The sequence below is a fragment of the Lates calcarifer genome, linkage group LG12 (assembly GCF_001640805.2).
Source record: "Lates calcarifer isolate ASB-BC8 linkage group LG12, TLL_Latcal_v3, whole genome shotgun sequence".
NCBI lineage: Eukaryota > Metazoa > Chordata > Actinopteri > Centropomidae > Lates > Lates calcarifer.
In genome coordinates, this window is record NC_066844.1 from 14,356,977 (window position 1) to 14,371,818 (window position 14,842).

At 41.7% G+C, this 14,842-nt stretch overlaps 1 protein-coding gene across 1 annotated transcript; it reads right to left on the bottom strand.

Annotated features, from left to right (window-relative positions):
• Positions 1–146: 146 nt before the first annotated feature.
• ccdc120b (coiled-coil domain containing 120b) lies at positions 147–14,740 on the bottom strand. The gene is made up of 11 exons (XM_018679967.2): positions 14,193–14,740; positions 8,102–8,260; positions 7,916–8,015; positions 6,948–7,078; positions 6,045–6,146; positions 5,828–5,948; positions 5,567–5,626; positions 5,061–5,214; positions 4,785–4,886; positions 3,411–4,448; positions 147–2,607 (listed from the first exon to the last, which is right to left on the bottom strand). Exons 3-11 carry the CDS (start codon positions 7,962–7,964, stop codon positions 2,517–2,519), a joined length of 1,848 nt encoding a protein of 615 aa, XP_018535483.1. The 5' UTR covers positions 7,965–8,015; positions 8,102–8,260; positions 14,193–14,740; the 3' UTR covers positions 147–2,516.
• Positions 14,741–14,842: the final 102 nt, after the last annotated feature.

Below are 14,842 nucleotides of genomic sequence, written 5' to 3' on the forward strand. Positions count from 1 at the left end.
GCTGACTGATACATGTGAATGGAACAAAGCCATCGTTAGTGGTATTAAGTACACCTGTGTACACCATAACAAGTCAAAATGTCTGCTGTGAAAAGCGCTCAGCTGTCTTAGAATAAACAAACATGTCTGACACATTGTGTGTTGATTTCAACATGACACTTTATTTAGTAGAATGAATGCACAGTCTCATACATACAGTATAGGGCAGGCCTATCCAGCCTTATTTCATAGGCCTTGTTATAAAGAGGAGTGCAAGAGAAAACAGCTGCACTTAAATATTTAAAAACAAACAAACAAAAAACCCTGGAATAATCAAATATTAACACGTCACACTGCTGAATGAAATGGCTTTAACACACATTTGCCAATTCCCGCACTGATGAGAGAGAGCTACAGTGGATAGCTACAAAATGTTATAGGTTCATAAATATAGTATAGTTTGGATAAATTTGCTTTAGAGCTAAATTTATATCATTTATTTTAAACTTACAGAGTACATTATATGAAAAATACATTTACGACCCCCAGTGCACAGCAGTTTGGTCTTTGATTTCAGGTTTGAACCAGCTGGAAGAAGCTCTATGAAGCTGGATACTGAGAGGATGTGAACACATCAGACAGTAGAAGAAACCAGGTAACATTCCGTGGTGTGCTACAGTTTGTAACAGAGTAGAAAACATCACTTATGACACATATAAAGAATTACATTCAGATGAGTCCTAAGATGACCAAAGATCAAGTACAGAAAATGGAAACAAAACAAAACAAACAAAAAATGTAAATGTGTTAAGTTCTGTTTACACCAAGACAAATATTTTTCACTTTCCTTGAAGTTCTTATTCCTTAATCTGATTTTTCTCATGTTTAAAATGCAGAATGCTACCAAGACTCGATTACAAAAACCTATATACTTATGATGCAGAACTATTCTGATTTAAAAAAGAAAATCTTAAAGTTTTTTTGAAACCACACAAAAACCAAACACATGAACTGCATTGAAATCATTACGAATACAAAAGTCAGCCCACATGAATTCTCATAAACAAATTTACTGGTATGAGACCTGCTCACACCGTCATTCAATACTGCAGCAGGCCTATCCTCTTCACACCATCAACCTCACTTTTTACAACCAATTAAATAGTGCTCACTTGGGGGTGGGAGGAGTGGGGGAGGTTATTGAGATTAAATATTTATTATGTGGTTAGTTTTAAAATTACAATGTTAGTATGGAAATAAAATATCAGCTTTAAACTCATCAGTACAATCCACGCTATATACAGACTAACACTCCGATAGACCTTCAGCAGATGTTGACAATACCATTACAAACCCTGTCTGAACCTTCCCACTGCCTGTCATTGCGGTGGCAATTTCAAAGGGAATTAAGGCTTAAGATGTTCATAAAGTGCTCTGTATGACGCTCAAATCCTCCACAGATAAATGCAGAAAAAATGATTTGATATGTGTAATTTACTGTCATACAGTCATGTGCTACTGCCATACAGTAGGTCTCATTAACAGCCCTCAGGTTTTTCCTAAAACTGGTCTAATTATTCTGGCAAGGTCAGCACAGAGAAAGCTACATTTATCAGCCAGCACCCGAGCTGAATCTAGAAAACAAAACCGAAAAATCTCAATATATATGACATCATTCCAAATACCCTAATCTAGTGACATCGTGACCTGCTTTCAGTTTTTGATTAGACTAAGCTCACAGAGGCTTAATTGCTAGCGTTTCAGATTATTAGAAAGCACTTTAAAGTTTTCTAACCAAGGTTTAATTTCAATATTAAAACATTTAGGCACTCCCATCCTGCTACACCAGTACGCTACAGTTCAATGGCCCGTTCTATTTATCAAACGTGAGTAATACAAATGGCTGTGAAACTGACAGCAGATGAGGACTGAAGCATGTTTTTTGCGTTTTATATAGTTTACAAACACACATTCACGGGTATGTAGTAATACTTTTCAAATGACATGAGCTCATATAACATCTTTGTATATCACACAGTTAATGAGAAATAAATTACCTCTGTAATATAACTGTTCTTTATATCTCAGAAGATACAAAATAGTGATTTAGAGTTGTATATATTCTGTAAAAAAGTATATCTTGGGAAATTTTTCAGGATTATTAGGAAGGATTTCACTGCTCATATTGGACCAGAAATATCAATATATGAAGTACAGCATGACCATATTGTTGTTAGATACTCTGTAAGTCAACACCAGTGCACATCCACATGAGAAAACTGGGTTTGAATTTCATACTGGCGGAATCAGTTATAACACAGGGAACTTGCCAAGGCTTTTTCACACTGCACAGCTACAGTTGTCATTTATTCCAGTCTCTTTCTGCTGAGGTTGCCATGTTTTGCTTTGAAATTGAGGTCACATTGTATCAGTTTGTCTTTGTAGGTGTTTGACTATGTGAGTGAATGTGTGTGTGAAGCTACAGTGTTTTTGCTCATACAGTGTGTGTGGTGTGTGTGTGTGTGTGTTCTGCTGCATCAGACTAGGGTGCCTGGGTCTGCACTGGGTTCCTTTTGGGTCACCTCTTGCATCTGTGGAGTCTCCTGATAGAGAGAGAACTCCATCGACCTGTTGGGGAGGTAAGACAAATCAATACGGCACTCCACAATTATAAGGCATGCAGTGGAACATAATAACCACAGTGAAAATGCGTCCTCGTGAAATAAAAAGTATGGAATCATGGTTAGAACATGATGAAGCTCAGAGAGGGGCGTCCTCGAAAGTTCATAAAATCTCTAAGAAAGAAAAAAACTCCTGGCATAATTAGTAAATGTGACTCTTGTTCCTCATGGGCCACTGTAGGCAATTCATTGATGCCTATGAGCAGTATATGAGGAAGAGAGCTTTTGATGAGGAAACAACCAAGAGCTTTACAGTTGCACGAAGCAGCCACCACCAGAACAAAATGCTGACCATGCAAAAGAAAAAACATAAAAAAAATCATCAACCATCAAGAACAAGAAAACACCCACAACTGTATTGTTATGGTAAAGGGTGAGTGTGACGGCATCATCCTCTGCTGGAAGACTTGCTGCCAGCTTCCCACGCAGAAACATGTTTGAGTACATGTCAGTAGTACAAACTGATCAAGTGACTGTATTTACAAACATGCATGTTGGTATTTGTAGTTCAATAAAATGTATTTTTACTTAGTCCCTAAAACATACAAAATGCCAAATCAAACATAGATAGACAACGACAAAGGTACATTTTCTAAAGTATTTCCTCTGCTCTGAGTACAATGTAATTGACAAATGTTAAATAATGAAAGAAAAAAGTTCCACTGTGATGACCTCCATCCAATAATAGACACACAGGTGAGTAAAGAGACATAGCACAAAAGACAAAAAAAAAAAAAAAAAAGTACTGACCTTCCATGCAGCGGGTGACCGTGGAAGCTGGCTGACTGGGGTATCTGAGGCCTGTGGAGATTGCCTGCTTCACCTTGAACAGACTGGGCCTGGTGCACTAGTGGGTGCGGGTGTGAGAGGCGAGAGATCCCTGCCTCATGCCCCTTTGAGGCAGCAGGTGGATAGCCGAGGGCATTCCTCAGGTACCAGTCCCTCAATCCCTCCAGAGCCAGGGCTTTATGCAGGTTTCTGGTTGAGTCTTCCGGGGTTGGGAGTGAGAACTGTGGGGGTCGGCGACTGAAGGAGGGGCCGGACAGCTCAGTCTGGTAGGGGTGCAGGTTGGGGATGGAGGATGTGGTGGTGCCAGAGGCAGGAAGTGGAGACTCGTATGCTGATAATAGTATTGCATCCTGGGGATGTTGCTGCAAAGGAATAAAGGGTCCACAAGATTTGGTTCTGGTGACTTTGACTCTGCGCAGCTCAGCTTGGGACCCTCGGAGGACCATGGGGCTGTACGGAGGTGCAGCGCTGGGGAGATGCACCTGGGAATGAGAAAAGCCGTTGGCATGTGGGGGCACCGCCGCTGTGGAGGAGCGAGGAGAGGACATGTCCTGCCAGATCCTGCCTGTGGACTGGTACAGGTGGTGCTGCACTTGCATCTTCTGCTGTTTCCCCCAGATATAGTCCATTAATAGCTCATTGTAGCCTCCCCCAGCCCCTCTGCCGCCCATGGACAGACGCATTTTGGCCTGTTCCACAGAGCTGTCTACATGTCTCTCTGGGCTCCCCAGGTGAATGTGTCGCAGCTTGCCATCAGTCAGTGTCTCTGAGCTCTTATAGGGCCCTCCTCTGGGGGGCATCCCATTTCTGGGTGCTGGATCATCGGGGAGGCTCGACCTATCCAAAAGAGCCTCTGAGCTGTTACTGCGTCTGGCCCGGGAGCTGTATGGGCAGCCTCTGCGGTCAGAGGAAGAGCCCTCCTGGGCCAGTGGAATCATGTATGGCACATCTAGGCTGCCAGACCACTGCTTCAACCCATTACCCCCTGATGCATCCGACCTAAGACGGAGATGACAGCACAACAAGAGCTTACATTAACAGAGAAGTTGGAGCACTATGGATAAAGAGTGAGTGAAAGCAGTTTTAATCAAAACCGTGTAACTGCATTTCAGGGAAAATCACTTAAGAAGGGACACAATTTTTATGCATAAAGCCCAAAGGATGAGAGTGAACCCTTGCTGGTAGCTAAATATGACACTAATCGTCGTTACAACCCTGACTCTAGGTCTGTATTAAACCAAGTCATTAAGCATTTTCCAACCACACAGTTATCACAGTAGGAGGGAGCTGTAGCTGTGCTGCATCAGACAAAACCAGCCCAGTATCACACATTACCTGACGTGAACGCTGATCGGAGCAGTTCGGGCTAAGAGAGGAGTCGCTGGAACACTTCTACCTTCAACATTAGATGCACTTCTTGGTAATGAGTGAGTTGGGCTGTGAGAAGCAAAACAAGAGGACATGGATGCATTCATGATTTATCACGCATACGTAAAAACAATCATGAGCATGTGTGCACAATATGTACAATCTCGACAGATCAAGCAGACTGCGCAGCCCGTAGCATAAAAACAATCAGTTTTTATGCTAGGGTCACTTTAAGATGAGTACCTAACAGAGCTTGTGACGGAGTTGCGGCGTGTCCTCATCTCGTAGTAAATCTCTACTGGAGACAGTTTCCTGCTGATCCTGTGGTCAGGGCTGCCTACAGTGAGCCTGGGCTGAGACAGAGAGCGCTGGTCAGCAGCCACACTGGGAGAAGACTCTTTTGGGAGGAGAAAAACAAAGAAATGATCTTTTAATAAAGCCCACTCACAGATGACAGAAACAATCACCTTCATTAAAGCACAGCAAGCAGAGCTATTTTGGGTTTACAACTGAAAAGTGACTACATATTCTTATTTGGTGTCTCAACACCAGAGGTGAAAATGAGCTTCCCACCCACTAAGTGTGAGTGATGTGTTTTGAATGTGAAAAGAGTAACACTGGAAAATACACTCAGCTACTCCTATTGGCTGTTCTTTCAGCTGAGCTTATCATGAATATGGATATACAACAGAGTATCCACCAGAGACAGAGAGAGATGTTGAAAGACAGTTTGTTTATGGTTGACTTACCATTGTCATGGGATGTTGAATCTGACATGGAGCTCGTGCTCTCTGACATGACAGTGTCCTCTGAAATACAAAAACCATTCAGGTCACAGACAATGCAGCATGACATTTGATATCTTTGCTAAACATGAGTACAAAGCTAAATGTGTTTTGCAAACACATAAAATGTTAATGACAGCGTAGCACAGTTTTCATTTTCTTATCACAGGTATGTAGTTATTGAAAAATGTTGCCGTTGTGCGAGTGTTGCTGTGTTAAGTGTACCTGTGTGACACCCCCGGTGAACTGTCCTCTTGCTATTTGGGACATTTCGGTCTGATTCTGAGTGTCTGTACAGAGCACCAGTGAAGATGGCTTTCATCTGCTTTCTTTGGGCAGCCTCATCCTGCAGGCAGGGACAGTCAGCTGTGTTAGACCACAAGTACACACAGCAATACAGCTGCTTCGTAAAACACACTTGATATTCAAGGTGTTGACTTACCTCTGCCTTGGTGTTGGGCGCCAGGCCAGCTCTGCGCTGCACCAGTGGGGGTTTCTCCCCCGTCTCCAGGGGGAAAGCACGTGGCAACTTCCCAGTCAGCTCCTGTAGAGGACATTCATTAGCCTCCAGTTAATAAAATCCTTCTCACTGGCCTGTGAGCTCCAAAGTGTCACATAAAATGACGCCACCTCACAGATTACCCCAGGGCTCAAAAATCCTTTAAATGCTTGGCTGTATTGAAATGAATATGCCAAAAATAATGTTGCTATCATAATTTAAAGCAGAAACAGGATAACACCTGCCGATAAGTAGTGCTCTGACGACAGAGTAGATAATCAACACATGATAATGCTGTGCACAGCTGCAGGCTCATTCAGCTGCCAGGGTGCGGAGCTAAAGCAGGAAAATTGCTGAAAGATTCATACAGTACAAAAGGTGCATCTAGATCATCTTCATTTATTAACACTTGTGCATGATCACAAAGCAGAATACGAGAACAGAGTAGACAACTTTTCAATCTAAGAATAAAGCACACGGATACTCAGAGAGTTAGGCACTATACATCCACCTGAAAACATAGGGATGTATGACACAGCTGTTAATGAAGAGTTGAGCCAGCTGTGGGTTCATTAAGTCGTGCTGATAAGTTCTAGCAAGAGCAATCAAGCAAATATTAATGCAGCCCATTTTATAGGTAAAAAAAGATCAGTGATTCTCAATATATATAAGCCTTTAGGTTTTCTCTATAATATATACAGTTATATACAGTTTTTAAAATACAGTATACTGTATATGAGTAACACAATCCCTTCAGTAATAACGCAATAAATGAACAAATTACAAAATACAGTCATCATCTACACACTTGAAGTATGTTTCAAGAGTGAAGTGAGAGCTACTCACCGCTTCCTGCAAACAGACTTGTTTGAGCTCTCCCACTCTGGTGTTGAGGAGAGCCTCCAGGGCTTGCTTCCTCTCTTGCAGAGCTGCAATCCTCTCAGCCTGCAGCTTGTTGTCCTGGCTGCCTTGAACATCTACACATCACAGAACATATAAGACAGTTAATCAGTTAGAATTAGAGAAATTAAATGATTCTTGTTGGAAATATTCTATATGTATAGTTATCAAAATATCCTATGTCAGTTGTTGACTAAAACCTATTTAAAACAAATTCATAAGCCATAACATTGCACTGGGTGACATGTTTCCTCATACCTTGTAAATGGAACTGTAGTTTATTTACAGTCCCCAATAAATACACATCTCCTAAAAACTACAGTGCTCAGTTGTTTTGGGAAATTATTGAGCATTTAAAAAAAAAAACTTCATATTTATGACTCATTTTTGAAGATTCATGTCTTCAGTAACAATCACTGACAGGCTAGGGTGAGTCGGAACATTTTGAGAGATTGACAAACACATAGGATTTGTTGACCATAAGAAAATACCAGAAAAAAATACCAGACTAGGATATTTTAAGCCAAATCACTGGAACTGAGATGTGACTAAAAAACTAAGAAACATTCCTATTTAAAACTGTCTTTTTTACAGTGAAATGGAATCTTTTGGTCATGTCTCTACTGTTTTACAGTGGCTACATTTTTAAGTGCATGTTTCTAACAATATGATGTGTGTTCACGGTAATTCAGTCCTCTGATAAGATTATCTGACAGCTGTGCTGACAGTTTGTGAACAAAAGGCCTTCACACATACAGCTGTTTTTTCAGCTGGCTGTTCCCTGGAGAAAAACACTTTTGTTTTCCTTCCGTTGAACTGTCAGAAAAAACACTGATAGATTTAGCAGACCGTTTCAGGCTTGTCCAGGCGCGAAAGTGTGTGTTTTTACACTGTGAGAAGTCATTATGACTCACCAGGAGCCCCCAAACCCATGGATGTGATCAGATGTCCTTTGACCTCCATGTGATGTAATTCTGGGGACTTTACAACTCACACTCCCAACCACGCCCTCACCTGATGAAAAAGAAACTGAGTTTTAACTGCAGCTGAGATGCATCAGTGAAATATATTCAGACTTAGGTCGTTCTTTCCTCTCTAACCTTGCAGTATCAGCCATGTGTTGTCTCGAGGTGGAGAGTCAGTTGTTGCATGTCTAGCAAGTCAGCAGTTGATAAGCATGGGTGTTTCCTAGGTCAGATTACACCAGGTACCATCGGGGGGAGCCACTGCACCTCTGCACAGGTATCTAAAGGCAAATCCTGGAAGAGATATTAAACAAAAATTACAAATTCATCATTATAATAAAAATAATGATGTGGCTTTAAAATAAAGATTAATAAACTGAAAATCAGCAAGGCAATTAAAATTGCTATTCCTTGCATTACAATTGAATATAAAATATGAAGCCAGATTTGACTATACCTAAACCCATATATAAAACATGCATTTAGCCAGTTTTATAGAACATTTCTAAAGTATCAAATGTTCAACAAGAGTCTCATCACAACTTAACTTGCACTTTAAGGCCTTTTGAGAGTGAGTAATAGTCTAAAATTAGCTCTCCGACACAATTAGCAACCAATTAATTTGCAAAGAGAACAAAAAATGAGACAGGATAAGTAACATTAATAATGTATGAAGAGAAATGGGATGGGAGAAACCTAAATCCTGTGTGTTTTATGTCTCAATAGCTCAATAGCCACCACCACAAAAAAGAGAGGGAGCCAGAGGAGCAGAGCCAGAAGCAAAATTGAGGGAATAAATAACAGAGACAGATCAGGATATTTGCTGCTGTCATAAACATCAAGATTTACATGAAATTCATTTTGTAAGGTACTACATTTACTATATGTTATAACTTTTACATATTTGATCATATTGGATAAAAAAAACCTGACAGTTGGTGAAACCTAATTGAATCTTTTTTTTACAACCTTATACAAGAAATACTGCCTTCCCCAAAGTGTGCAATGTTTCATGTGCACTTTTCCCCACATAATGGAGGTGCATTATAAACAAAGCCTCTTCCCTAATACCCAATAGAGACTTGACATCCAAAAATAGCAATAGCGTTTTCTGCCAAAAGGCTCTCACTCAACGCTGCTCACAAATCGCTGCCATAAACAAGCATCTTGCTGTCTCCTTGCCAGTCGAGTAAATCATAAAACGACTCCGTTCAACCCACAAATCTAGATGGAGGGCCTCAAGGGCTGAATCAAAATTACCCGTCCAAAGACTGCTTCTGCCAGCATCCCATCTTTCAAAAGGAAACATTTATCTATCAGTTAGTCTGAGCAGCTGTCTCAGAGCTCTGCTCACAACCGACCAGCTTTTTGCTTTTTTGGGTCAGTAAGACATAGTGTTCTGTTTTCCTCACTCAAACAACATAAAGAATGAGGCTCACTTTGTGTGAAGGCATACTTGAAATACTTCTACCGAGTTTGCGTTGGCTCCTGTCCTGGAATTGAACCAGTGACTGCTGTTTGCTCCTGTATGTGTGAAAACCCCCAACATGCTTGACCTCCCATTGACAGACAAGCAGGAGCCTTTCACACAAAACAAGTGGCAGAGTTACGACCGCTGCTTAGACAAAAGCTCATCACATGAATCCTGTTACACAAACGAGTCCATGATGATCAAATTTTAAGTTAATCTAATATACTGAGAAGGACTTTCACCTGGGAAAAGTGGATGCCGCGTTGTGTCTGTGCTCTGTTGAACAGTGGAGTAGTGAACCCACACAGAGAAGCAGTCAAGAGAGACAGACAGAGACATTTGGTTTTCATCTGGACCGTCGCTGGGCAGCTGAATGCTGGAGCCAAAAGGCGGCCATGCCTCTTAAGAATGGCTTTGTCCAGCAACCAGACCATTTGCTTGGAAACTTGGCACAGTCCTTTTTAGTTACTAAAATGCCTTTTATCTCTTTAAACTAACAATCCTTCAATGTCAGCTCTCTGAGTTAACTAACTATGCTTCATTCTTGCTACTATAACTGATATAATACAGTCATTTAAAGTGTTGCAATATCACTTTTGAGGACATGAACACCAAAATCTCCCTCTTACAATGAACATTAAAATTCATTAACCATAAAACCCACCTTTGTTCACTTGGTATGACCTGTAGCTCACAGTGCTAAAGTTACCAACAAGTAGTTACTGCTGTGAAACTGACTTTACTAGAACTAACTTAGTAAACTAACTACAACTGCCTGTGTGCACAATGTGTTAGCAGCTGTTCCATGACACAGCCTGTGTGTGCTGCAATGGTTACACTGTAGGTTATACTCTTACTTCAGATACATTAAAGTTTTATTCCAGTGTAACCTACAGTGTATCCAGTTCATGAAAACTTTTACATGTGCTACATGTAACATTCTGTAAGGTCTTTTGCTGTTTGTTTGGAATTAACACAGAAGGAATTTAGTAGAAAGCTAGTAACATTAGTTATAACAGTTGAACTGAAACAAAAATGGTGCCACCTGCAGAAAGAAAAAATGCTCAAAGATGCTACTCCAGACAAAAAGGAAAAGAAACCCACATGTCTCAATATGAACCATGATCTGACAAGCTAGAGGAAGAGGAAGAATCACTCAGCTGCAACAGGTCGCCCTCTAACCACTGACTCAAACAAATAACACACCTGAAAGGATCAGTGGTCTTACTGGCTGAAGTCGAGCGCTAACTATTTAAACATCTGGAGTGCAGATGTGTGCCGAGATACAGGTACAACAACACAAGACTGCATCACATTCCACAAAAAAAGCCTGTGGGAGAGATGGCGGGACGATGAAGAACGAGATAAACGGAGTCACAAAGACCGGCATCAAAGGGAAGATCAGAGGAGACATGGATACGAGAAATATGAATGCAGCACGATCATCAAACACATGTTGACATAGCATGTATAGGGGGGATGAGGCACAGGCTCTGGATGGTGGTATAGATAGCATAGAGGGAGCCATGCTGATTAAAACATGAGCTGTGCAACGAGAGTGAGCTGCCCCTGTGCAGCGTGCATCACACGAATGCAAATCAGCAAGGAGTTTAATATTCAAGTCCGGCAGGCTAAACACTGAAGCCTGAAAGGTAGGTTCAATTCTACAGTGTCCACACAAGGAACTGCACTGCTCTCTCTTTAGCTTAGAAGTCATACATATTAGATCACAACATTCATAGCAAAACTAAATTTCTACAGGCAACAGTTTTATATCCAGTTTTCTCATCCCTTGATAAACAGGATGGCTCCCAGCTCTTAAAGAGATTCACTCTCTGTGCTGTCAGCTTTTATCTGGCCCAAGAGTCCCAGGAACAGCCTACTGTTGTCAACAGCATTTATATAACAGATATATTCATGACTTACAACTGAGTGTGTCTTAATATGTTACAGTAAAGGCTCCGGCACCAACCTCGTATCCCTTGAATACGGCAGTGGATGCACAATGTGTTTGTTAGTCTCTGTCAACAGGCAGTACAGAGCAGCTGAGACGTTAAAGAGCAGCTGAAATATCACCTCCAGCTCACCATGGACAGGTGAGGCTTGCAACCCTCATGTTGACTGTTGGTGTTGACACAGCTGCTGCTGTTGTGAACTTACACATGGTAACCAGAGCAGGGATACAACTATACGGCTCCTGTTAGACAAGCATGAAGGTCCCAAAACGAGTCACATGGCAGGCTGTGTAGCTTTAATATTTCATATCATATGTTGCAATCATGTGTTGCAAGGCTCTCACAATGCCTACAGTGATGCGCCATGGTAACACTTCCTGTAGGTTTTTCCTGATGCATCTGACCTCTGAACTGGCTTTGTTCATTTGCAAGAGAACAGCAATGTGACCTTTGTCTGCACACTCTCCCTGACATCCACGTTATACACACAATGGTAAGATGTGATCACGAGGATCAGAAATAGAAATGTCAACAACCAAATGTTTTTAACCTAAAGATGAAAAATGTGGGTTTTATATGAAAAAGAGATCAGACAGCATCAGTTCCTTCACCTGACCAACCCCTACCAAAGAACTGTGGAGGGCTTATGGAAGGTCAAGTGACCCCACCCCTCACCCTGCACACTAATATGATCTCTTCATGTGCTCTCTATATCCATGAAATACTGATTTATAACACGCTTATCAGCACACAGCAGGCCAGCTTAAGCTCGGATTGACCAATCACGCAGCTCACCATTTCTCCTCCCTGGCCTTGATGCTCACCTTTGCACGTTCGGCACAAGTACCATGGATGAAACAAAGCAATCTTGATGATTGCTATCCACCTGGATTCTGCTAAGCTGAGGTGGGGGGAGTAATAAAGAAAGGAATGTGGCTCTAACGTCCAAAGGGATTAGTCCTATACATTTTCCCTTTGCTCTGTAACACCTGGAGGGATTTCTGTATGTATTCCTGAGTCGTTTTCATGTTCTACTGTGGCTGTAATCCGCTTTGTTGGTTTTGGAGGGAGTTCAGAGCTGCTTATGATGTGCAGCCACACTTGTGCAGTTACATTTATTACTATACATGCATTACAGCCTGATCTGATCCTTTTGTGCCCTTCAAGTTCTTTATAACTGTGCAAATGTGGGTGAATCCTCTCTCCTATCCATGGCACTACTGCACTGGCATATTTTCAACTTTTTGATAAGGTCTGGGACTTGATTCCCTGAGCTCACACGCTACTTTAGATGAAGCCAAACGCGTGTTTTCATTTTAAATCCATGCAAATGTCCAAGTAAAAAGGATTTGCTGAGAGGTGAGAGTGTGTGACTTGTCACACTGGCCACTAAACGTAAATGTTTTTCACTCAACTGCTAGTGAACCAGATGCTCTAATCATGTCAGTCCATGTCTTAAGGGCATCATAAAAGAAGCAGTGTCACCTTGACACAACAACGTGGCTGAAGAATACTATTGTGTTTGAACCAATCTGGGTCATGGTCCAATTTCATAGTGTTTGATTGAATTTTAACACTCAAAGCTGCACGGAAACCACAAAGAGTTCTTTATAGAGAAGCAGATTGCTATGCTATCAATTTGACGACAAGAGTGAACAGAGAGGAGTCAAAACAAACGCCAACGTGTCAGAATCCCCCTGATCAAGATGAAACTGAGCATGAATAGTCTCTTGGTTTCCCATGCAGTAAAACAGCTAAACCAAACCTCTTTGCAAATGGCCCTAATGGCCCATGAATTCAAAGGCCCTGTAAATACAAGAACCCTAAAATAGGAACGTTCAGCACTTTCAGAAATGCTCGGCAGCAAAAAGGAAAATCCTCTTCTGAAAACAGAGAGGTGTTTCCCAGATACACCAAAGGGTGGATTAGCAGTGAATCACCCTGAAGGCACTGGCTGACCCACACAGCCCATTTGATGAGTTTTTTTTTTTTTTTTTAAACCAAACCCAGACAGACAGCCCTGTTCAGGAATCTGTTAATAATGGGGTTTAGCACTGCTGCATGAGAACAAGCAGTATTTATAAACGAGAATGGTGAAATCAATAAGGCCCAGCAGCAGAGCAGCATGCTTCTGCTTATTTTGCTCCATAACATTGCAGCAACAGGGAGAAGTTGTGTATTCCCAAGAAGCATGACACCGATTTTTTTTTTTTTTTTTTTTAACTCCTTTAAAGCTGCCCGTTGAATTCACGCAGATGCGGTTGCAACGCTGGCATTTCCCTTCCATTGCCTTTTAATCAAATGTGCCACACAAACAACATGTTCTTGTTTACAGGCGCCGGAGAACAATACAGGCACAAATGAAAGAGACATAATGGGTTTCATTTCATACAGTCGTGGCATTGAGATTTACAGGCATGTTATTTAACTCAGTGTGGAAAGCATTTAAGCATGTGTACCCACATTAAACCCGGCTTCTGGGGCTGCAACAGCAGCCATCCTGAATCTGCATAGTCGTTGCAGACGGCAGCACCGGGTAATAATCAAACACACTCGACTAATTAACGGAAGCAGTAATATATCGCAGGTGTGTCACTGACACAATGACACAAACTCGGGCTTTACGTTTAGGTGAATGCACGCCAGAGATAATGAATACAATCGCAAATAACATCTTGTTGAGTCCTATGTAGGCCAATCTATTTTTTTTCCTACAGAGAATATAGGTTATGTCCCTGGCTATTCATTTATACGCCCAGTTAGGATGAGAAGGACATCTTGAAGCAGAATCCCCTCTTACCACAGAGCATGACCGATGCCTTCGGAGGTCTCCATGGTCCTCTGTAGCAAAATCGAGACGAAAAAAATCATTCCTGCATCGGATCGCGGGACGAAACCATCCCGAGAACACAGCTTTAATTACTCAAATGTGCGGTAATTCGTAATACACGGAAAAAGCCGCTCGTTCATGGTGGCTTCGTATCCCAATTGTAATTCACCAGCAGCCCCGCGACCTCCGCTGCGTCGGAGCCCTGCGCATCTCAGCAGACCTGCTTTGAGAGAGAAGAAAGGTTTCCCTTCTGCACCGGATGAGAACCCTGTATTTTACACAGCCAACTGACTCAACACTGTCACAGCAATCCTGCCCCTCCCAGATGTTACATGCCTTCAGCGAGCAATACTCAATCCAGGCATACAAATATTGTTGTACAGTTGTTGCATAGGCACGCGCACAATGAAGCTGTGTAGTAGGGAGAGAACATATAGGCACGAGTAGCACAACACTTAAAGCTGCTGTATGGAATACTATTAAGCAACATACATGTAATAATTCCTTTTTTATTGCCACTGTATGGAAAGATTGCCACGTGACATAGAGAATGATTCATTCCCCGATTTTCTCCGTTATCTATAACACCCTGTAGACTGATTTCTATGTAGAGCACTCGG

Coding starts and splice junctions, on each gene's coding strand:
- ccdc120b (XM_018679967.2), bottom strand. CDS start 7,964: ATGGAGGTCAAAGGACATCTGATCACATCCATGGGTTTGGGGGCTCCT. Junction 6,147..6,947: donor AAGTCTGTTTGCAGGAAGCG/GTGAGTAGCTCT, acceptor TGTCCTCTACAG/GAGCTGACTGGGAAGTTGCC. Junction 5,949..6,044: donor CGCCCAACACCAAGGCAGAG/GTAAGTCAACAC, acceptor CCCTGCCTGCAG/GATGAGGCTGCCCAAAGAAA.